This window comes from Dromiciops gliroides, chromosome 5, assembly GCF_019393635.1.
Source record: "Dromiciops gliroides isolate mDroGli1 chromosome 5, mDroGli1.pri, whole genome shotgun sequence".
Classification (NCBI taxonomy): Eukaryota; Metazoa; Chordata; class Mammalia; order Microbiotheria; family Microbiotheriidae; genus Dromiciops; species Dromiciops gliroides.
Genome location: NC_057865.1, coordinates 118,543,467 through 118,566,510, shown reverse-complemented (window position 1 = coordinate 118,566,510; position 23,044 = coordinate 118,543,467). Strand labels below are relative to the sequence as shown.

At 41.1% G+C, this 23,044-nt stretch overlaps 1 protein-coding gene across 1 annotated transcript in view; it reads left to right on the top strand.

The window, feature by feature from the left end:
- The window catches only part of SND1 (staphylococcal nuclease and tudor domain containing 1), a 486,824-nt gene that overhangs the window by 367,514 nt on the left and 96,266 nt on the right, over positions 1-23,044 (top strand). Inside the window, exon 16 of the mRNA XM_043965422.1 lies at positions 6,187-6,296. Coding sequence (XP_043821357.1) covers positions 6,187-6,296 — 110 coding nt within the window. The remainder of the gene's footprint in view (positions 1-6,186; positions 6,297-23,044) is intronic.

The following is a 23,044-nucleotide window of genomic DNA, read 5'->3' as shown; positions in this document are numbered from 1 at the left end:
TTTAAAGCATGTTATATCCAAGGCACAATATTCAGCCTTATACAGTTCTCTTCCTTGGCTATCATCAATATATCCTTTATATAGCAAGGAATTTTAACTTCTTGGTCTAAAACTGGCTGAGCAAGGAGAGCATGTGTTAATTGTGCTCACTAGTCAGTATTTCTCTGTGTGGTGGGAAGATGGTTAATAGTATAGTTCATCCTCAGCTTAGCATCAGCTAGGCTTTTCAGAGTTCTGCTCCAATTAGGAATTCCCCATAAATCACTTCTAGAATTTTAGACCTGGAAAGCACCTTACCTTGTTAGTTCAAGCAAGTTCAGACTGTTCATTTTAAGAGGTGAGATTCAAAGTGATTTGTCCAAGATCATGAATCTGGTTAGTAGAAGACTAACTGCAGATCCTACAAGGTGACCCTCCTGGCTCCTTACATTACACTAAAATCCACACATAAGTGAAGTGTACAGTGTTAGACGGCACAACCAAATCAAAGCTAATCATGGAGATTTAGAGTGATCAGAGAGCCCATTGTTCAGGGGACATTTGGAAAAAGGGGAAGACATTTTGTGACTTGCCTGATTCCACTGGTTCTGATCTGTTTGAAATTCCACCAAGGAAACCCTAGTGTAGTAATAAGCATCTCTCTCTTCTCTAGCTTTCCTTATAAGAGAGGAAAAGAGAGTGGCTCGGGCTGTTGTTGGGAGGGATTTTGTTTTACCACCAGATGCATTTTCAAATTTTAAGAAATTATTTTTATTCTTTGAATGATTTACAGGAGTTGAGAGTAAACTCAGCACTTAACCTGCCTCTGTGGTATTCAAAACATAGGAGAATTAATATGACCTTATCAGCAAGCAGCACCAAGTTTGTGCATTATCAGGGAAGACAGCTATTAGAGGTAATATGCACAATCTGAAATTACAGGCACTTCCTAAACTGGGCTAGGGAATGTCTGGAACTCTGGTGATGTCTCACTTCCTATTTAGAGCTTGAGGCCCTGGCATGGCTTTGAGCTCTCTCCTTTCTACCTGTCAGCATGCCCAGGTCTGCAGCAGTGGGCTCTGGTTCCCTTACTGAGAACCCAGCTTTCTCTCTTTTCATCGCAGTGATTTTTCTTTTCTTTCCTTCTTAAATTCCATTGATTGGTAACAAGCATCTCACCAGGGACTTGAGCACAGTATTTCATTCACTACTTGAGGGATGGTGAGGATGGTGAATTTTCCTGAGTGATTTAGCTTTTCAGCTGCTATGGGAGGATGCAATAAAACTTCACCTGCTGTTAACATGTGGCTCGGCCTGATTTTCAGCAGGGCAAGCAACTGTGTGTTTCCTAGCTCTTGGCTTTGGATTCTAGAAAATTCTGAGGAATCCTATTATTTTGTCACTCCCCTGTCACTAAGCAGGCCCCTCCCCTTGTGTCACTTGTGTCTGTGATCTCTGGAAGCTGACTCAGACTTCTTTGCATTTGTAGGGATAGGACAGATTGTAACTGGCAAGAATGTTAGGTTAAATGATTGTAGTATATAACCTATATCAAATTGCTTGCTGGCCTCAGGAGCGGGGAGGGAAGGGAGGGTGGGAGAAAAATTTGGAACTCAAAAAATATCTTTACATGTAATTGAGAAAAATAAAAATTAAATAGGAGGAAAAGCAAAAAAGAAAGAAAAAGAGAGAGGAAGGAAAGAAAAAGAAAGGAAGGAGAGAAAGAAAGAAAAAAGGAAAAGTTAGAAGCTGATTCTGATTGCCTTGGTGTTACTGTGCTGGAAAAACTGAGGCAGGAAGGTCTATAAACAGGGGAAAAAGAAAATTGGAAAACAGACTTCCATTCATGCACATATCTGCTCCCCTTACTTTTTCTTCTTACCTGTTTGACAGACAATTCTGGGGAAACTCCCCTGCAGTGACTCCAAATTAGGTGAAAGTTTGTTTTGGCTCCTCTAGAATTGTTTCGTGTCTCCTGTCAGCTTGTGGTGTTTGTTTCTGTGGCTGTGCCACCGGTGTAGATGCTCTCTGATGTACGCTCCCTTGCTCCATGCTAAACAGGAGCAGGCAGGCAGCCTAGTTGGCTCCCTACTGACTTGGAGTTTGGGTGGGGGTAGGGAGAAGAAAGGCAAGGGCACTGCTCTGCCTTTAAGAGATCTCCCAAAGGCAATACCGTTATGTACAAGTGGCCATCTGCACTTATGTTTGAGTAGTTAGATCTTGCTCAGGCAGCAGATGTCTTAGGCCAGGCTTGTTTCTCTCACCTCATGAAGTTTGTTGGAATGAATTTTCTTACAGATTAACTGATTGCCCTGAACCCCATTCTCTTTAGCAATCTCATTCCCCCAATATTCCCAATATTCTCCCTCAAGTGCCAAGGAGAGCTGCTAAGGCCCTCCAACATCCTGACACCTCTTTGTGTCCAGATGGCAGTAAAGGCTTGCAGAGACCCCCAGATTCAGCCAACCCCATGTTACCAGGTGGTTGGATGGAATAAAAATGTTTCTTCTTATCTCATCTATTCTCAGATCCCTTGTCACGCTCCCTGGTACATGGCCCAGAACTAGTCCCCATGCTACTTCTGGCACCCCTTCTGGTCATCGTACCACCAGCTATCCCAGAGCACTGTTAGAAGAACTGACTTTCTTCCCCTTCTCGATGATTCATTATATAAAGATCAAAAATTAGCCAAATAGATGTTTCGGGAAGTTATTTTTCCTTTTACAGTAATTTATCTATGACATTGTTTTTATTGGATTGTCTATATCATTCTGATGGATTCTTTTGATCTCACTTGGTTTGCAGACATGTGTACATCAATATTCCTTTTGGCAGGTACTGCTGTGAAAATCACGGGCTGTTTTCTCTTTCATTGTAGTAGGCCCTCCTTTCCTAGACCAATCTCAGAGACTGTCTCAGAGTTTATTGCCTTTTAAGTGACTTTTGTAGAAAAAGGCTTGTTCCTAATGTATCTGTCTCCCTCAACGGCCTAGACCTTCCTTATTGGAGAATGATGCTGCTCAAATGAGCTCTGTTTGCTACACATCATTCTGGTTGGTGTTTCAGCAGTCCCTGGACCCACATGGTCAGACAGATTGTGCTTCCAACTGAAGCTGTCCCAACTACTTTCCTCTCTTCTGACAGTTGCACTTATCACTTGGCACTTGTGCTTAATTTAGATTCTTCCCTTTGAGAGGCACTGAGGCTGAGAAAGGAAGCCCTGCTCTCTATCTCTTCTTCCTGAGAGAACTGGAGATAGAATGCATTCCTCTTCCCTTGTGCTTTAAAAGCATGAAGATAGGGAGCTGTCAGGGACATGGGTAATCATCCGACTTTCTCAGGTAAATGGGCTATACCTACCTCCTAGTAGTTCCCAAGAGGGTATTGAGTATTATAGGAATCCTACTCCTTCTCACTTGCTCTCTACCCCCACCTCCACGTCAAGTATATCTTCAGTCATGTATATAAGAATTTGTTAGGTCCTTATAATATGCTTGACACTGAGCATACAAAGACAAAAACAGAACAGCTTTGCCCTCAAGGATCTTACATTCTATTAGATGTGCATAGAAAATATGTAGTAATTTTGGGGAACATTAGCAACTGGAATTGGGGAATCAGGAAAGGCCTCATAGATGCCAGAATTTCAGCTAAGCTTTTGAAGAAGTTTGGACTTCTGAGAGGCAGAGGGGGAAAAGGGGTGTGTGTCTAGATATCGGGAGGGGAAGCAGGAGGAGCAACTTGGCAAAGACACAGAAACAGGAGTTGACCAGGCTTGCAAGATTTTGAAAGGCTTTAACCAAACAGAAGTTGGTATTTAATCCTAGAGGTGATAGGGAACAACTGGAGCATTTTGAGCTCTGGAGAGTGATCTGGTCACAGCTTGATCTAGGAATGTCACTTTGGCATTTGGTGAAGAAAAATACTTAGAGCAAGAAGTCTAATTAGGAGGCTGTTAAGATAGCCTAGGTGGGGGCAGCTAGGTGGCACAGTGGATAGAGCACTGGCCTTGGAGTCAGGAGTACCTGAGTTCAAATCCGGCCTCAGACACTTAACACTTACTGTGACCCTGGGCAAGTCACTTAACCCCAATTGCCTCGCTTAAAAAAAAAAAAATAGCCAGGTGATTGGTGATAAAGGCCTGGATCATTGTAGTGGTCCTACAAATGAATAAAAAGGAATAGCTGCCAGAGGTGTTAGAGTGATAGAATCCACAATATTTGACTATTTACCATTTCCCTGTGACTTAGGGCTGGGGGTGAGGAGCTACTTAAATAAAATTCCCAATTCCATATCAGGGCAAATGAAGAAGTCAAAATTGGACCAGAGGCACAAAAGGAGAAAAAAATTATCTTCCTTTGTCTTTGGAGCTCTGTTCCTTTCATTTTTTAAGACTTTTTCTTTTTTTCATTTCTTTTCTTTTTTGATGTATTTTGGTTTTACATAATTTTAATCTCTGAATATATGTCTTACCCCTACTAAGCCTTCTCTTGAAAAAGTTTTAAAAATCGGATTCAGGAGGACCTGAATTCAAATACGGCTTCAGACACTTGACACTTACTAGTTGTGTGACCTTGGGCAAGTCACTTAACCCTCATTGCCCTGCAAAAAAATTATATAAAATAACAATTAATTGATTGATTGATTGATTGATTGATTGATTGATTGATTGATTGGGAGAGAAAAAATCCAGTCAAACCAACTGATAGCCACCATACCTGCCGGCTTACCAAACATTCTATACCCATATTTCCCCACATCTCCAGCAAAAGGAGGACATACATTTTCTAATCTGTTTTCTGGGGCCAGGCTTCGGCATTATAATTACACCATTTTGTTTCCCTTTTGTTTTATTGGTTTGTTTGTTTGTTTGTTTTTTCAGTTTATATTGCTGACAATTGTGTATATTGTTTTCCTGGTTCTGCTTCTCTCTCCATCAGACCATATGTCTTTCCTTTTTCTAAAATCCTTATATTTGTTGTTTTTATGGTTCCATAATTCCATTCTATTCAGATGCCACAATAGCCTTTCCCTGATTGATGGGCCATCTCCCCCAGCTGACAAAACCTTTTCTTTGCCAAGAGTTCTGCCTCAATGCAACTTTATCCTTGAGTTCTTATAGACCAGGCAATTATACTAGAGTGACTGTATTCATATTTGTAATGTGTGCATCAAACATACAGCTCCTCTCTGGTGACAATATTTGTAGACTAAAAAAATCGACATTAATTCAATCAACAAATATTTGTTGAAAACCTACCATGTGCAGAATGCTACATTCGATGCTGGGGGTGGGGGGACAAAAAGCTTCTTCATCCTCGGGGAGCTTATAGTACAGGGGTCTTGGGTAAACAAGACATATACAAAAGCATATTATGAAAAATTTCCTATAAGTGCTAAATGAGTGGTACAAGTAGTGAGTGCAGCAAGAGTTGAAAGGACAGGAAAGCTTTACGTAACCCCTCGAAGAATGAGTAGGATTTGGATAAGTGAAGAGAAGAAACAGGGCACTTCTGATTATGGCCTACTGTGAACAAAGTCAGGGAGCCAGCAATATGCAAAGAACATTCTAGAGTCTGTGAGTCGTTCATTTGGATAGCTCATGAAAGAGTAGTAGGAGTCAAGGTTGGAAAGGTTCCCAGGCCAAAGAATAAAGACTTCCGCCAAGGACAGAATAGTTGATGGTTTCTGAGCAGGGAAGTGACATGATGAAAGCAGTGCTTGAGGAAGATTGATCTGGGAACAAAGTACAGAAGAGATTGTAAAAGGGGAAGACTGGAGGCATGTAAGCTATTGAGTTAGTCTACCCATAAGATAATAGAACTAGAGTGATGTCTGTGGGAATTGAAAGGAAAGATCACACTCAATATACATCAGAAATGAAGAATCAGTAGATAGCACTTTGTTAGTATCTGGATAATTGACTAGGACCTAGGGGAGAGAGAAGATAGAGACAATTGTGCAATCTCCTGAAAATGATGTCACCTCTGACATCAAAGGAAATTAAAGAATGGAAAACTGATATGGGAGGAAGATGGCATTTTTAACTCTTCCTACTGAATAGTAATTCCACAGTCCTCTGAATGGAGCCTAGCTGCGGTTCATACAAAACTATTTACTGTAAAGGATAGACGCTATACTGGGCAACATTCCTTAAGGTTCTGTTTGGAAACTGGCATCTTCTCACTGTTCTTTTTCCTGCCCCAGGCATCGAATGTCCCCGTGGAGCCCGGAACCTCCCTGGCCTGGTACAAGAGAGAGAGCCCTTCAGTGAGGAAGCAACACTCTTCACCAAGGAGTTGGTGCTCCAGCGAGAGGTAGGCGAATCCTGGCTAAGAAGCCAGGTCATAACAAATACTCTTCTGCCATGTTGTTCACAGTGAGCCCAATCCTAGAGGACCATGACACTTGCTGCACAGATTTGCCCTCCTATAGGTTGGAAATCAGTTCCCTTTCCACAGGAATCTCCTTCAGGCTGCCTGCTTTGAGGTCTTCTGAGCTCTTATTCTCCTGGCCAGCAACAAGTCAGGAAGTCACAAAGTCTCCTCGGAGCTCTAAGCCCCACCTCCCCAAGGCACAGCCAGGATCTTAATGCAGTAAACCCAGGGCTCAGCCGCACTCTTTCTTGGCTTATTAGCCAGGCCCACCTGCCTCTAGCTGAATTTAGAAGCTTGACTAACCCTGTCAGGGTCCAATTTTCTTTGAACATTTATTTGTATCTTTGAGTAATTACATTTTCTGTAGCGGGTTTTTGGACTTAATTTAATTGTATTTCTGTTTCTGCCTGTTAGGCGGGCTCTTTCAGGCAGGAGTTATATTCTCAACTGTTATGGGCACCCCCTTTACTGATTTTTCTCAAGTCCTAAACAGCTGATCCTTCACTTTCCTGGGGCTATGTTGTCAGCCACTGACCTTGCTAGCAATGCAGAGAGTAGGAAGGGTTGGGGATTGATTTAGGTTCAAGAACAGGGTGTTCAGAGCCACCTTTTCTTTCACTTCCCTTCTAGTCAGCTTGATAGGGGACCATCAACCCTTCATGCATTACCCCAGTGCTTCCTCTGGAGAAAGTGTGATCTAGACATCCCTTTCTGAGAATTCTCTAGATGCTTATGATACATGCTTTATAATAGAGTTTGCCTGTGCCTCTGGGGATAAAGAGTCAGAACCCCAACCCAGAATGAGATTGGTTAAAAAAAGGACACGCAGTTTTTGTTACTACAGTTTTGCTTTTGTATGTGGACAGACTCTTGGCAGTAAACCAGAAGAGGTAAACTGCTGTAGGGTGTTAAATAATGCAAATACCTATTTCTGGCGGCTAAAAGCCTCCACTTGGCCTCCATTTTGAAATGAGCCTACAAAGTGTGAGTCTCCTAAGAGAGGAGACTTACCTAAAAGGCATGTGTTTATCTGTACCTTGGGTTTAGAAAAACCAGAGCAGTGAGCCCAGAGTCATAGGTATTACTGTAATTGTATGGATCACAGTCTCTTTGAATTTACCCAATGCTTGCTCTCTGAGGAGTCAAAGCAAATTGTGGATTTGGGAGCTACAGTGGAATATTCTCTGTACTATTTGTCAGTAGCCATGGGTTTCCATCTTAGCTGCTAACTACAAACTGTTAGGGAATCACTTATCTGCTTCTTGTTTTAATTTTCCTAACTAGGCACCTACTCAAATTATATATGAGTACTTCAATGCCTTCAGAAGAAAGCTACATATTAGGATTAATTTTACCTTGTAAAATAAAATCATCACGCTGCCACTCAGAATTCAGATGTCTTCCTATATCATCATTAGGGACTCCAAGATGAATTTGTATTCATTGAGTATGTCCCCCTCCTAGGGAAGGAAGTATTCTAAGAACTCCAGTCCTTTAGGAGGTCATTTTTATTCTGTAAGAACACAGATTCATTAGTAGGAAGAAAGATGGCCAGAGAAGAGCTCCACACCATTTTCCATATTTCATGGACAAGGGCAGGAACTCTTGGTCCCAGATGCTACAAAGGTGGTACCAAAGGCTTTTCCCTTTTTTCCCCCCCTATCTCCTACTGTGGTTGGGGCCTACCAATGGCATCGAGCACCACACAAGGTCAGTAGTGGGCCATAAGAATGTTGTCCCATTTTAAGAGAATGTCCCTTTTAGAAGGAATGAGTAACTGGGGCCCTTTTCCTTTGTCTTTGTGTCGATACACCTGCCTGTGCCTTAAATGGATGATAATATTCCATATCAAACTGGCTGGTGACTAACAATGAGTTTGAGGAAAACACTAACCAAACCAAAAGTTGATTTTTATCTGCTTTCACCTACCCACCCCAACCCCACCCCTGTACCTCCCAAGCACAGCTCAACCTTACTCAACCTTGGTGGACAGTTGAGTGAGAGAACCTCTAGTCAGTTTTAAAGATTCCCTAGCCTAACAAGCTTAAAAGGGAGGAGATAGGGCCCTGGATCTTAGGGAACAAATTGATGGGATTTACAGCAAAATCTCTTTACTGTAATAAAGAGCAGCTTCTGTTGTTTCTTCACTCACAAAAAAAGTAGTGTGGGGTAAGGAATTCACATTCTTCCGTAATCATGGCTGCATTTAGAGACTTAAAGGAATTCTAGCACAAGGGAAGGAAGAAGACCCAGCCTTCACCTCGATGGCCTGAACAACTTGTCACCTTGACTTTTGTTTTCCCCCTCTGAAGCAAGGGAAAGGGTGATACTTGCCATTGAATAACCTCTGTAGGTACTTGTTTCCCAGTCTCTAGATACATACTTATTAAATAACTTGTATTAGACTCCTTGCCCTGGAATTTGCTTACCGAGCAAAGCAGCATCCTCTTGGCTGTATTAGCTTTCCAGAGATCCTTCTGTGTTGTTCTTGCTGCCATTGTTCATAAGCATCATACTCTACCAAGATCAGGTGATGACTAGATTTGAGAAGTTTCTATTATCCTTGACTCAACTAAGCCTTCCATCTCTCCTTACCAAGACAGTCCTGCCTCCTTCACTTTTTTTTTTTTCTGGTCACAACTTGTGAGCTCTTCTAGAGTGTTTCAGGGTACTGAAGTGTGACCTCAGAAATCTCTGGGACAGAAATGGAATAAGGTGAATAGAGGGTCCAGTAGGCTTAAGAAGAAATAGTGATAGAATTATGAACTGAGCCTGTGATTTCACTGGTAATAGGGGACTCCCAGATGAAGAAACTTCTTAAAGAGTTGTCTGAAAAACTGAGAGATTAGTGACTTGCCCAGGATCACATAGCCAGTATGTGTCTGAAGCAGGGCTTGAACCTGTCTTCCTGGCTCTGAGGCCAACATTCTATCCACCATGTATGTCTACCTTCAAAATGGGGAGAATAGAAAGATGGGGCTAGAATTATGTAATGTACATTGCCTGTGGAATGGGAATCCTTCTCATGGAAAGAATGACTAGAAGCCTGGCAATCTGACTGGGAGTAGAAATGGACAAACAAGATTGCTACTTAGATCACCCAGATGCTGGAACACCTGGCAGTCTGTTCCTTAAGTTACTCTTCTCTGCTATTCTAGTTCATCTCGTCTAGTCTATCTGGAGTTTTCCCATCCCAAAGGCCCTCATGGAACATTTAACATCACACAGAGACCCTTCTCCCCATTCTAAGAGGTTGGGATCAGGTTCCTAGCAGCCATAATTATATTGAGAACTGTTGTCTTCACTCCCCTGGAATGTCTTTTACATGGCACAAGTTGCCATTGAGTTTCTGATATTCCAAGTCATCACTAAGCCATGCTTTCTGCTCCTACCTTTCAGAGTTTAAGGACTCAGTGTTTGCTCATTTCTCCTTTTTTAACATGCTTCCTTTCAGAAACCCCATCTTGGGGGCCTTTTGTCCTTCTTTGTTGACAGCCTGAGATCATCGTTCTCTAGAACAGGGTTTTATCACCTACTTTCGAATATCCTGAGTACAAATGGTACCAGGTGAAGAAAAATAATGACTTAGGTACCACAGCAGAGGTAACTTAACTTATTTGTAACCTTGATTCCGGGAATTCATAGTTTGCTGAATGGAAGCCCCAATGAGCCAGACACTTCTTGAACCCCCTGATACCTACCCATGTTTGGCAGGAAATTATTTGAAGTAAAGATTCTTGCTCCAATTTGGCTCTTTTAAGACAGTTTACATATGGAATCCAAAAACAGGGAGAAGTGGCTACAGGCTTACCAGAGCATTGGACTAGGAATTAGTGGACTTGCTTCTCCCTTGTAGCCCTTGTCACTGACACAGAACTCCTCCCCTGGAGGATCACAGATGTGGTGATTACTATGGCTTTGAGCTTTTAAAGCATCATGTGACATTGGTCCCATGCTCTTATCCCAGGCCCAGAGCTACTACCTCCACCTGGTTTTTATCACCAGACTCAAAAATCTGATTTTGGTTCCCAGGTAGAGGTTTGGGTCAGTTAGTAGCATTTCCCCAACAATAACAACCCAAGGTCCTGTAGTTTGTGCATTGTAAACTGGACTAGAAACAAAAATCGTGTTTCCTCACTCCACATATTGCATGGCCTAGGTTAAATGATTTGTCCCTACTTCATTGTCCTATTTAGGTTAGTGGTGCTAGACACTTCCCTTCCTCTTGGCCATTCCGGTGAACAGTACAACAATAGTTTGTGAGGACTTTGGGGCACTTTCTTGCTAGGCAGCTAACCAATCAGCAAATATTTACTGACCATGCAACACAGTGTTTAGTGTTTAAGAAAGCCTTAACTACATAGACTGTAGTTAAGGAATCATCGATGATAAGGGAGTAAAAGCATGCTTTCCCCATTCTCATTTACAGGCTAGTGAGGGGCTGGAAAATGCAGAGAACCTTCCTTATTGAAATCAAAGTCCACAAAGGCCTTTCCCTCTAACCTCTAAGTTTCTCTGGACCCTCAGAAATCATTCATTGCTGCTTTATGGATAACAGTGAACTCATGCTGTCTAGCCATAGCACACGATCAGAGCTGCTGCTCTGACCTATTTCCCTTCTTCCTGCTAGCATTGAAAGAGAAGTCACCCTGGGGAGCTGGGACTGCATGCTACAGCTGCCAGTGCATAGTTCTGAATACCCTCTCCCTACCACCACTTCCAGCTTCTTGAAAACAAAACAAAACAAAAATATATATGTGTGTGTGTGTGTGTGTGTGTGTGTGTGTGTGTGTGTGTGTGTGTGTGTGTATATAAACATCATGAATTGCTGAAGAAAATGAACTTTATGCTCTCAGGGAATGCAGAAACCAACAATGGGACTTGATATGGGTTTGTGTTGGCTAGAAGAAAGAAGAGGGTGGTTTCAATATCCATCATGTTAGATCCGTCATCATTTTAGATTTAGTTATGGTATTCTGAACAATTTTAAATGAATCTGAATCTTTCTCTCCTCCCTTTGTCTATCTGCTTCCGCTCTCCCCTCACCAAAAGCAACTTGCAGCCTCAAGGATATATGAGGGCCCCTGTGCGGTCGAGGAGTAGAGGATTGGGAACAAAGTTTCACCAACAGATCCAGACCATGAAGACTGCAGGAGAATCTACAAGGTTAAATATAGCTTACCTTATGGTTAAGGTCTAAAAATGGTTTTGCTTCTTAAAGGAAGGTTTTATAGAAGGAGTAAAGGCATTGATCTTGGTGTAATTCTGAGTAACACTAATTGAACTAGAGGTAGCTTTCTGGAAAATCATTCAGCCTACCTAGTGATTTTCTTTTGTTATTTAATTGAATGATACTCACTTTGTCACTGAATTTCAAGTACTGCCTATTCTCTTCCCAGTGTCAAAGGGCAATCACAAATTTTGGTTAGCTTTTCTACTCACCTCCTTTATTCTAAGGATAGTTGGAAGGGTGCCCCAATTCAGTCGTAAAACCAAACACATTTCTACGTCATCTGTATCCTACCTCAGTAATGTATTATAAACCACCACTAGCCTCTTTGTTCCAGTAATTTGCTTGCAGTTTTGAAGATGTTTTCCTTTGGATAGATGCCAATTAAAAAAAAAAAAGGCGCCTTTTAGGTAAATTAAAATTTTAGAGTTAGAAGAGACCGACCTGAAAAATTACTCCTAAATAAGAGGTCCAGCTTCTACTTGAACAACCCCCTCAATCACCACCCACCTATCACTGTTCATTATCTTCAGAATCTTTCTAGGCTCCAAATGTTAGCAAGTTCTCCCTTTATAACAAGTTGAGGGTTGTTGTTTTTTCCTGTAATATTGGACCCTTTTGGTCCTCTTTCTGCCCACTGGAGGCAATAAGGATAAACCTAGTTACCCTTTCACCTGAGTGCCTCAAATATTGGAAGATAGCAGCTATGTTCCATGTTGTCTTTTCCTTCAGGATGATGGTCCCCTGTCCTCTGTTCCTCCCTCCAATCCTTATGGATTCATACTTCATGACAAGGGATATTTTACCCACAAACATAGATTCTCTTTTAAACACCTTCTAATCTCTTCCTAGATGTCATCTTTTTTCTGGAAAAGGAAAGAAATTGGGCCAGGGCAGTGGTAATTGGTTGTAAATAAAAGCAAACCTCTAGAACTAATTGACAGTATTCTCTGTTACTAGAGCTCCTTCACTCCAAACGAGATGTAGACATGTGTGTTGTCTGTATACTCTATACTTTCCTTCCCTGTTAAGATTAAGTGAGGGTTTTGTTTTGGGAGGTTTTTAGGTGGGGGTGGGGGTGGAGGAAGTGGTTAGGTTGAAGTCACCATTTATCACATCTCTTCTATAATCCATCACATTAAACCATAGTGATTATTCAGAGTTCTAAGTCACATTTTAAATCCCAGTCAAAAGAAGATTCAGATTTAGTTAATTAGTCAAAACCAAATGGTGTTACAATGAAGATAATACCAACTTTCAGGGAGATTGAATAAAAGGAAAGGGCATGGTGTTTTCCTTCTTTCTAAGATGTTATTCCTCTTTCTGCTAGTTTTTACTATCTCCAGGTAATCATCAGGTCTTAAATTTAGGACCATCTCCAAACAATCTCAAGCATCTTGGCTCCAATGGGGTTCCACTCTTGGAAACTATGGCCGGACCTCAGTTTTCCCCTTCTGTTTGTAACTTTCATAGGCAGTGGAGCATAGAATTGCATCTATTCTTTTGAAATAGCTGCCGGGCCTAATTTTTTCATTGGTTTGGCCAGGCTCCTGTTACCTGTAATTACGTCATGCAATCAAACTGGCATTGGAATGACAAGACTCACTGCCTTGAGGGGTTGATGTGCCACTTTGGGGCCTGGGAAGATGACATAGTAGGTCATGGTCTTGGGCCTGGGACATATTTGTCCTTCTGCATTGCATGGTGGAAATCCTCTGTGAGGAAAGAAACCTTTTTCAGCAAAAACATCCTATTCTTACCTATGGAAGCCTACTATTTCAGACTTGCCATCCCTTCCCTCCTCGATGTTTTCTGTCAAATCAGTGACTCCTTATTTTTTTTTTCCAAAATGAATATAGTGCCAGATTTAATTGCAGCAACTGTACCAACTGCACTTAAGCTTTCTTACTGTCCTGTCTTTATCTCTGAAGAGGATCAGTCCCTGTGCTATATGCAAAGTAGTAAAACATCAAGGCATTTTAGACCAGCAGCTCCTCTAGTTTACACTAGAATGGCCTTCGGAGCTCAACCTTAATTCTATCTAAATTAAGGGGTAAGAAGGGAAAACATATCGAGCCATTTCCAGGCATTTTCATTAAGAAATCCAATTACTAGGTCATCCACCATATTTTTATTACAAAACAACTGATGAAAATTCTTCAGATTTCTTCAAACTAGGCAGAAAAATGCTACTCATATATTTGCTATCCTACTTGTGATATTTGACAATGAACCAATGTACATTGCAAAACATATCCAAAGGAAGGCAGTTACCTAGAGATACATAGCCCCTTCCACTGTGACCCATTGATCATGTACGTCCCAGAACAAATAAACAGAAGCTTCTCCCAACAAGAAGCAGCTATGAAGGGGCAGCTAGGTGGCGCGGTAGATAGAGCACCGGCCCTGGAGTCAGGAGTACCTGAGTTCAAATCCGGCCTCACACACTTAACACTTACTAGCTGTGTGACCCTGGGCAAGTCACTTAACCCCAATTGCCTCACTAAAAAAAAAAAAAAGCAGCAGCTATGAAGATACAGCTTGATAACCCCACAGGAGGGGCTGCAGGAGGGTTGGCAGAGTTGGATGCCATTTGTTTTCATTTATATGTCCTAAGGAAATGACTCTGGTTTTCCTTTTCTCTTTGATCATCTGTATTTTCAATCTTCCATTAGTAGCATTAAACTTTTCCAAATGAAAAGGAACCCAATTTTCAACGTTACATAGAGCTAACACATCAGTAACTTCATTTTTCAGTTGGAAATGTATTTCTTCAACAGAAGAATAATTTGAAGAATGTTTCCTATCATATTCATATCTTGCTTTGGAGCAATTTTTAAACCATGGTTATCTTTGCAACAAACATCTCCCAGGTCAGCATACTTATTTCCAGAACTAAAAATGGCTATTTAACTTTTCCTTGAGTGTGACATCAAAAGAATCTTATTCCTGGAGAGGTCAGGGTCAAAACTATCCTGAAAGCCCTCCATCGTGGTCCTGACATTCTGCTTTCCTGCCCAAGATTGATGTATTATACTAGTTGTATTTGACCTTGCATTCTGGCATATCTCTAGTCTGTATGATCTTTTGTAGAGTTACTCTGCCTCCCCAATTCTGTCCCCTCTCCTTACCATCTCCACCCCAGCTATTCCTCCCTCAACCCTGCTCCAATGAGTCCCTTCTCTGTACATCATCATTTTCCCCCAGTGTTGTGTGACATGATAATTATTTTTTAACCCAAATCCTGTTAAACATCAGATGGGTTATTTGAACATCCTGGTAAAGAATAGGAAAATGTGTGAATTTATATGAGCTCTGATCTATCTAATTAAAATTAACATCTCTGTTTTGGTGAGTGAGATCTCCACTGACAACACAGACATGAGTCTATTCTGAATGGCAGACTGACCTTAATGCTACCATCTGCTTTCTCTCCCATCTTATCAATCACCAAGAACCTGAGGAGGAGAAAGAACCTGTCTATTGCAGAATTGCTCAGGCTATAACTAGTGAACTTCCCCAATTTCTTTCCATCAATGACAGTTTCTGGTCAGCTGAACTTAAATGGGGTCTGATGAAATAAAATGACTAATGATTTTTTACCAAATGTTCTAAGTTTCTGGAATCAGATTAAGAACAGGCTTTGCTATTCCAGTGAAATCTTCTTGATGCAAAGATGGTTTCATTGGAGTACCACTAGAGATTAATTGTAAGGGAAGGAAGTTTCTGGGGCAGAGATGTCAAACACACAGCCCACAACACTCCTCCAGTACAACCTGAACCAAATTAAAATGTAATTGAGAAATACTGAACGAAATAAATAAGAAAACATAAGTAACACTACATTTTAAAATTCAGTCAATATATGGCCCACAGGGATCCTTATGTGTGGATTAGTGGCCAGGTTTGATACCACTGATCTAGGGGATGCTAACTGATATCTACATTAGCTGTAGCTCTTTAGAAATCTGTGCTGCATAGGTAAAATGCTAGCCTGTTATCTATTATCTCATCATTTCATTCTAAAATTATCAACCTTAAAATTTTTTAATAGCAATATAGTAACTTCATATGAGGAAATGCCACAAATAGTCCATTACTGCTGATTAAATATGGATTTTTGGCCTGGCCTCCTGCTACCTTTTAGAATGGAGCCATTTCAAAATTGTGCTATTCCTTATAGGAGGGACCCAGTATTTAGTTGCACCTCATCCCATGGTATAGTCATGCTCTTCCTTTCCTAAGTAAGTGGATGTGTGGGGGTTTTGATGGGGGTCATTCTGTTTTCTTTTCTTTCCTCATTGTTGCTATCCTAGCTCATGGTGTATTCCTGTTAGGTCTTAGTTCTTCATCAGCTTCCATGGCTGCAGACTTAGCCATTTCCAGATGTCCAGGGTACACTTAGCAACTTCCTCCTACTAATGAGCACTTCCACTACTGATAGGTCAGCAGATTTGTAACTTGTGATTTGCTGAATATCTTGGCCCTTCAGGTACTTCGACAGAGACACAGAAAACAGGAGAGCAGTGTCAGTACTGATTTCAGAATTAAACAACCATATCAGCGTCAGTGCTGATTTCAGAGTTCTATATCAGGTTCCTGTTCCTTTACAGTCATTTTCCCAGCCCGTGATTATTTCCAATTTGTCCTCTCTCCAGCGTGTTTGTACATAAGTGTTTGCGTGTTGTCTCCCTCATTAGGATGTGAGCATCTTAAGAGCAGGCACGATCTTTTGCCTTCCTTTTTATGTCCAGTACTTAGCACAGTGCCTGGCACTTAGTGGGCCCCTCATAAGTGTTTATAGACTGACTGAAACCTGTCTTGCCATGAGAAAACAGGAGTGAATAAAATAGGTTCCAGTCTTACCAGAAGTTGGAGGTGGTGGAGTTCCCAAATACATCCTAAGAATTCTTCCAGCAATGGAAAAACAAAACTAGATGGCAGATTGCCAGTAGCCAAACACATAGCTGTGTATGCCACGTGACTGGGAGGAAGTCATGTTGTGAAGCAGCTTTCCTCTTATCAACATCCCAAAGATGGGTCAGGGAATGTTTCCAATATTCTCAGGTAAGATTTGCTTCCTGTAGGTGCTACTTGGAGCCAACAGAACTTTGTCCTTCTCTCCCTGGGCCTACAAGCAAGACCAATGAGGGTAATCGCTTTCATCTCTGTAGTGGGGAGGGGAAAAGCCTCTCTCTCACATTCTTCCTTATTTTCTTGACTCTCACACTGACAAGTGCAGCACCTTTGATTTCTCATAGGCCTGAGTATCCATCTGGATATTCAGAGCACTGAATTGAAGCTGAACTATACTACTTAGGCAATATGCCTCCTTCTTGCTTCTCTTTCTTTGTTCCCTGCCTATTGAGACCCTAACTATCCTATCTGTCTCAGACTGGAAGAGCGCATCAGCCACTCACTAGCTTGATCTCAGTACTGATCAATACAGGAGGTTTGGCCTGTTCTGTTTCTAACCGGGGCCTGTTCTCCCCTCCTTAGACAGCCTTGTTTCCCACTCTTATCTTGAGGATGGGGGGCACTTAACGTATTGGTGCCAGACTTAGTGCAGATACCCAATCCTCTTAGCTGATTGCAGTTCTGAACTCAAGCAATCCTCCAGCCTCAAGATCCCTGGTAGCAAAGATTACAGGGATGGGCCACCACACCTGGCCCTAACTGTTCTTTAAAGACAAACTCAAATGCCACCTTACTCAAGAAGACTTCCCAAATGCCCCCTCCCCAAATCTGTAAAGACTTTAGACTTCACATGGTGCTTTGCTTTCTCTTCTCAGATTCACTCCCAGCATGTTATTTTGTACTATAATTTGTGTGTGATTATGTCCTACTTCTAGACCATAAGCTTGATGAAAGCAAAAATCATTTCTTACTTAAATTTGGTATCCCACCCAACATATGGCACAGATTTCTGCACACAGAAGGTATTTAATAAATGGTTTTTGAATTAAATTAGAACACAGTAAGGCAAACAAAGTTTTCAAGTTCTTTCACAAAGAGCAAGTTTTTAATCTTTAGGACCACTGGCTAGTATGCTGTATTCTCTCTCTCCCTCCCCTTCCCCCTTTCCCTCTAAATCACCAGGCCTTTAAACCAAGAACATACAAGGGACTTTTATCACAGCACCCTCAAAGAAAACAAGATTCTACAATGACCTAGGTCATTATAATCAAGTATAGGCTTCAGGTGAGTGAAAATATATGCTGGTCTTTGTTGAGTCAAGGCATTAGGTAAGATAGTAAGCACTCTGTTCAATTCAACAAACATTTACTAGGCACCTCCATGTACCAAGGGATGGTCCTAGGCCATGGCAGAGGATAAAGGCAGAGAGAAATTCTTTGAGAGGATAATGAAATAAAGAGCATAGGCCACCACAAAAGGAGAGGAGCTAGGTATCTAAAAAGGCATCACCTTGGAGGCAAAAAAGCCTCCAAAAAACACTCCATGGGAGTCTCATTTATGCTGCTTCCTTTGTCAGGTTATAGAAGCTTAAAATTAATAGGGCCGGCAAGTCTGCTGATATGGAGCCTCTCTCCTATGACTCCTTAGCACTTACACAGAAACTGAAGCTTATGATTCCCATATCTCTCATCCAGAGATTAGACAGCCTTTTCTGGCATTCTGGACTTGCCCCTACAAAAATATGGAAGCCAGGAGAGCTTATATTCCCTTGATGCCTCTCTTTGCTTTCTGAAAAGCTCATTTCTCCTTCCTTCTAACTCGCTTCCTGCAAACCAACTAGTTGTAAACATCAAGTCTGATATCATCCCATCACTTCCTCTCCAGTTTAATGCAGATGGATTTCAAGTGTTATTAAAGTATTTATAGAAAGATACATTGGACCAATATCACAAAGTCTCTTGTAGCCATTTACAGCATCAACAAATTAAGCTATACATTCTCTCTCTCTCTCTCTCTCTCTCTCTCTCTCACACACACACACACACACACACACACACACACACACACACTAACAGCAACAATGAGGAAAAACTCCAGGGAAATACTGCATCAAAATACTGACTAACCTTTTTTCATCTATCCTTCCTCTTTCATTCTTTTCTCCCTCCCCCCTTGTGTTTTTGTAATTTGTACAGTGTCGTTGAGAGGTGTTGAATAGATCAATAGCAATTCACCTTTTTTCCTTATTGATTAAAGTGACAGTACCAAAAAAAAAAAAAAAAAACATGACAGGCAGTACCAATCCATTTATCATAAAATAAACAACTTCAAGCAAGCTGCCAATGACCTTTTCCAGTGACAGGTGTGCTGGTAACATGCAGAAAGGGTTCTCCCCATTCCCAAATAGTGTACTAAAAATGAGAAGAATCTTGTTCTGAGACTGCTGGAACTAAAGTTAGGGTTAGGCAAGTAGTTGCAGGTAGAAGGGAGATGCTAGTTCAAAAAGTGATTGCTGTGTGGCCTATATTCTTTAGCATTAATATGAGGTGAACTGAGTTCTTGGGAAGAAGCTAATGTTGACACAACATGGGTTATAACGTATGGTTATTGTCGTCTGCCTCTGCAGTACTTCTTTCTTCTGTATTTCTTTAGTTAGAAGCAAACGTTGCTTCTCTTTACCTGTTTCTCCAATATAAGACTTTAGCTTTGTAACTGGAGGTGTCTATGATCTCTTTGAACTAGTTGAGTTTTTGCTAAGGAGTATAAAAGTATTTTCTTTCATCCACCTTGGGTTTGGGGTCTTGCCAGAGGAAATGAAGGATTTGGGATCCCCTAGGCCTGACATTGTGGAGACTTCTTTGTTGTCCAAGATCTTGACAGACTTAATAGAGGAATTTCTATTATTCAGGTAAACAGTGAAAGGAGAGAACATGTCTCATCTGATGCCACTCCCCTCACCAAATCCCCCAAACCCATGAGATAATGAAGAGATTCCTGGGGTATGAGATTCCAACCCCAAGTTCCTTTTAAAATTCCAAATCTTCTTCCCACAAAATTTCATGACACACATCTATACTTCACCCATCACCTCCTCCTGTGACCACCCAATGAGTCTTCCTTGTGGGTTTCCAATAGTGAATATTTTCCAAAAACTGAAATTCGATTCCACCCAGCAAGGTGGTAGTGATGGTGATTGATTGTTATTGTTTTTCTTCTTAAACACAAACATATAACTAGTCCCTGTCATGTTCAGCCAAGTCATTGGACCACCCCCCTTATCTTTTTTTAGATTTTTAATTTATTGTTTGGTAACATGACAGCCCCACTCCCAGAAATTCCTGCCTTGAACCTTGAGAATGGAACTGAGTTCACCTGCTCTTTCCTCCACCCACTTTGGAGTCACTTACCCGAAAGGACAAAGTAAACAATGGAGACTGGGCATTAGCACACTGACTTTTGTTGGCATGATTAAGATAATGTTTCTTGGATACATACTGTCATCTGTGTGGTATTTTGGGGGTTTTTTCTTTGTAGCATTACTATAACCATAACTAGTGCTTCTTTCTACCCCAACAGGAAGATTCTACTTTACAAGATAGAGCCCATCTCAAAAGCCTAGTGTCTATGTCAGGTAGCTGTGAAGCCTGTGGATACCAGATTTGATGAAAGCAGCCAGCTTTCCTTGAAGCCAGTTAATTACATGTGCAGCTACCAGCAGGGCAGTTGCTCTTTGCGCAGGAATCATTAATAAACTGTTATGTCCAGATAGGTAGGGTTAGGAGAGAATCTGGCAGCTCTGGCAAATTCTTAGCTTTATTGAATATTCTTTTTCTTCTCTTCTCCAGTCTCTATTCATACAAAAGAAGAGGAAAGTGAGAAATTGGAGAAGATACCTTTTCAATATTCTCCTCCTGAAGTGGAACCACTCCCCACTATCCCTGAAATAGGATAGGATCTTCTTACAAACATCATCTTGGCAGGCAGGGTGTAAGAGGGTTCTCAGCTTGCTGTGGGTGGGAAATGTTGGTGGCTTTGCTCCTAATATTTACAGCAAACTGCAAACAGGGCCCAGGCTGCAGAGAAGGTAGCTAGTACAACAGATGGCAAATAGTCCCCTTCCCACTACAGCCAAAGAATGAGACCATCTTCCTTCAGCCAAAGAGGCCCAAGTCCTGCTATATCTAAATGCAAATTTCTATTTGTAGTGGTTCCTGGTTCTCCATTTTTAGCAGAGATATTATCAGAGCATTGAATTTGGTTTAAGGTGAGAATGATTAATTTGAAAATGCTCCAACTAGAAACGTCTTCTTCCCTTTTACAAGTTACAAAAATAATGATTTTTTTCTTCGTGAGTGACCGTTCAAGGCCTAAAATTTTTTTAAATCTGATTTGGGTTCAGTATGCCACACTCACATTATAGATCATAAAATGTTTTACCTAGAAGGACCTTAGATCATCACTCAACAAATCCTGGGTAAGATATATAGTATTTGGGAGGTATCTTACCCAAAACAATTGAGGCATGCCCTTAGCTCTTCTCACTTATTTGTTTTCTTGTTTAATTATAATTATAGCTTGTAAAGGAATAGTATACAGCTCCAGGCAGCACTAGGGATTTTTTGCAGACAACAATAAGGATTTAATTTGAGGCTCCTTGCACTTAGTCCCTTTCACACATGGTTTCCCCAGTGAGGTTTAGCATCAATACACAAACTTGCCTGAAGGAGGTGGAAGGAAAACTGGACATGGGGCTTCGTCCTGCCCCAAAAATATCCTATAAATTACCTTAACCAACTATGTATAGTATTATCTTTGAGCCTTTCTAAAGGATCCCTTCAAAACCTTTCTTTTGGCCCTAACTGGGATCTCAAACTCAGATCGAGAACTAGTGCCCTGTAGAAACATACAGCCTTTTCCTCTATTTTATTATTTCTTTCCTGGAAAGGTGAAAAAATCATATCGTTTCTGAATCTAAAGTAAATTTGTGATCCCTGCCTTAGACCTTATCTAGGCCAAAGATTGTTTTTACAGTTGAAAAAGCTTAGTATTAGAGAAGTTATATAACTTGCCCTTAGTCACACAACTAGCTTTCTTTTAGGGTCCAAGTCATACTTGCAGATTGTGTCAATTCTATAGATGGATGATATGCATGTGATGCAAGCAGAGTGAGATTCAGTGTCTTTTATAATACACTAATGAATAGGAAAAGAAGATGAGTGGAGAGAATGATATTTGAAAGGGGTTCCCCTTAGACAAGGTTGCAAGTCCAGTTGGAGATAGGGACTGAAGGAAGGCTGGAAATGAAAAGAGCAGATATCTGGCATGGGCAGAGTTGAAAGAACTGGAACTTTCCAATGCTTTTCCATGGGATTTGATAGTAGGGAAGCTGCAGTTTTTCTTGCCAAAAATTAAGAACCAGAAATGCCCAAAGGGAATGACCAGGGAATGCTGAACTGTTATCAGATTAGATTTTATTTTACTGAAAGACAAGAGTCTAGGTAGAGTTGCCTGCAGACTACCTGGAAAGCAATCTATGCAACACCCTAGGCTGAGCGCTTTGCCCTGTATCTTAGAGCAGCTTCCTAAGCATGTAAAATTGAGCCAGGAAGCAAATGAAAATTCACCGGGTTTCAACTGATGTCCCTAATCTCTCCCATCTCCCTGCTTTTCTACTGGGGTATGTGTTGGGTGGTGGGAGGGGGGGTGCCTGAGCCCCACCTTTACCAGTCCTTCTCCTACCCATTAATAGAAGCTATTTAGCCTTCTTATTAGCTGTGACATCTTTGCATTTTCTCAAGGTGTTTATCAAGTGGGGGAGGAACAAATCACATTTTCTAGCAACTTAATTTTATTAACTGACTTTTTCTTTTTCTTTTTTTTCCAAAGCAAAGCTAAATGGAGCTATACGTGTACACAGGGATTATATTTAGCCTTGATGATGTGGCAGAGTGGGGAAGGCACATTTCTGAAGGTTTATCTGTTACCTAGTAAACACAGGGAGGTGTGAGTACTTAATAATTTGATAGTAATAATAAACATGTACATGGTACAATGACAGCTTTGATGCAGAGCATAATTTGCTGTGTATTTCTATTAATTGTGTTCATGCATGTAAACAGCCCGTGGCAAAGGGCTTGGAATACTACACGGAGTTAAACTATATTAAACATCATAAAATGGAAGCTTAATAAAATATGCAAAAGTTAGACTGGTTATGATCGCAAGGAAGGAAGAGGAATAGGATAGTAGGGGAAGGCTGAGCTGAATTGTTTTTGAGATCGCTTCTCCTTTCTTGACTGTCATTTCCTCTGAGTTTGTGGGTCCCCTGCAGTGTGCATGATGGTACTTTTGTGCTCCTTTGCTCAGATCATAAGGGGCTCTGAAGTTTCTCATCATAGCTAATAAGATGAAAATTGGATTAGCTCCATCAAAAACAAGTACTCATCTCCTTAGACTAAAATGTGTCTCCGCCTAAGTTGGGGTATAGTGTATGTATAGTGGGTCTTTTGATTTGGATTTTCCAAACACTACTTCTTTCCTC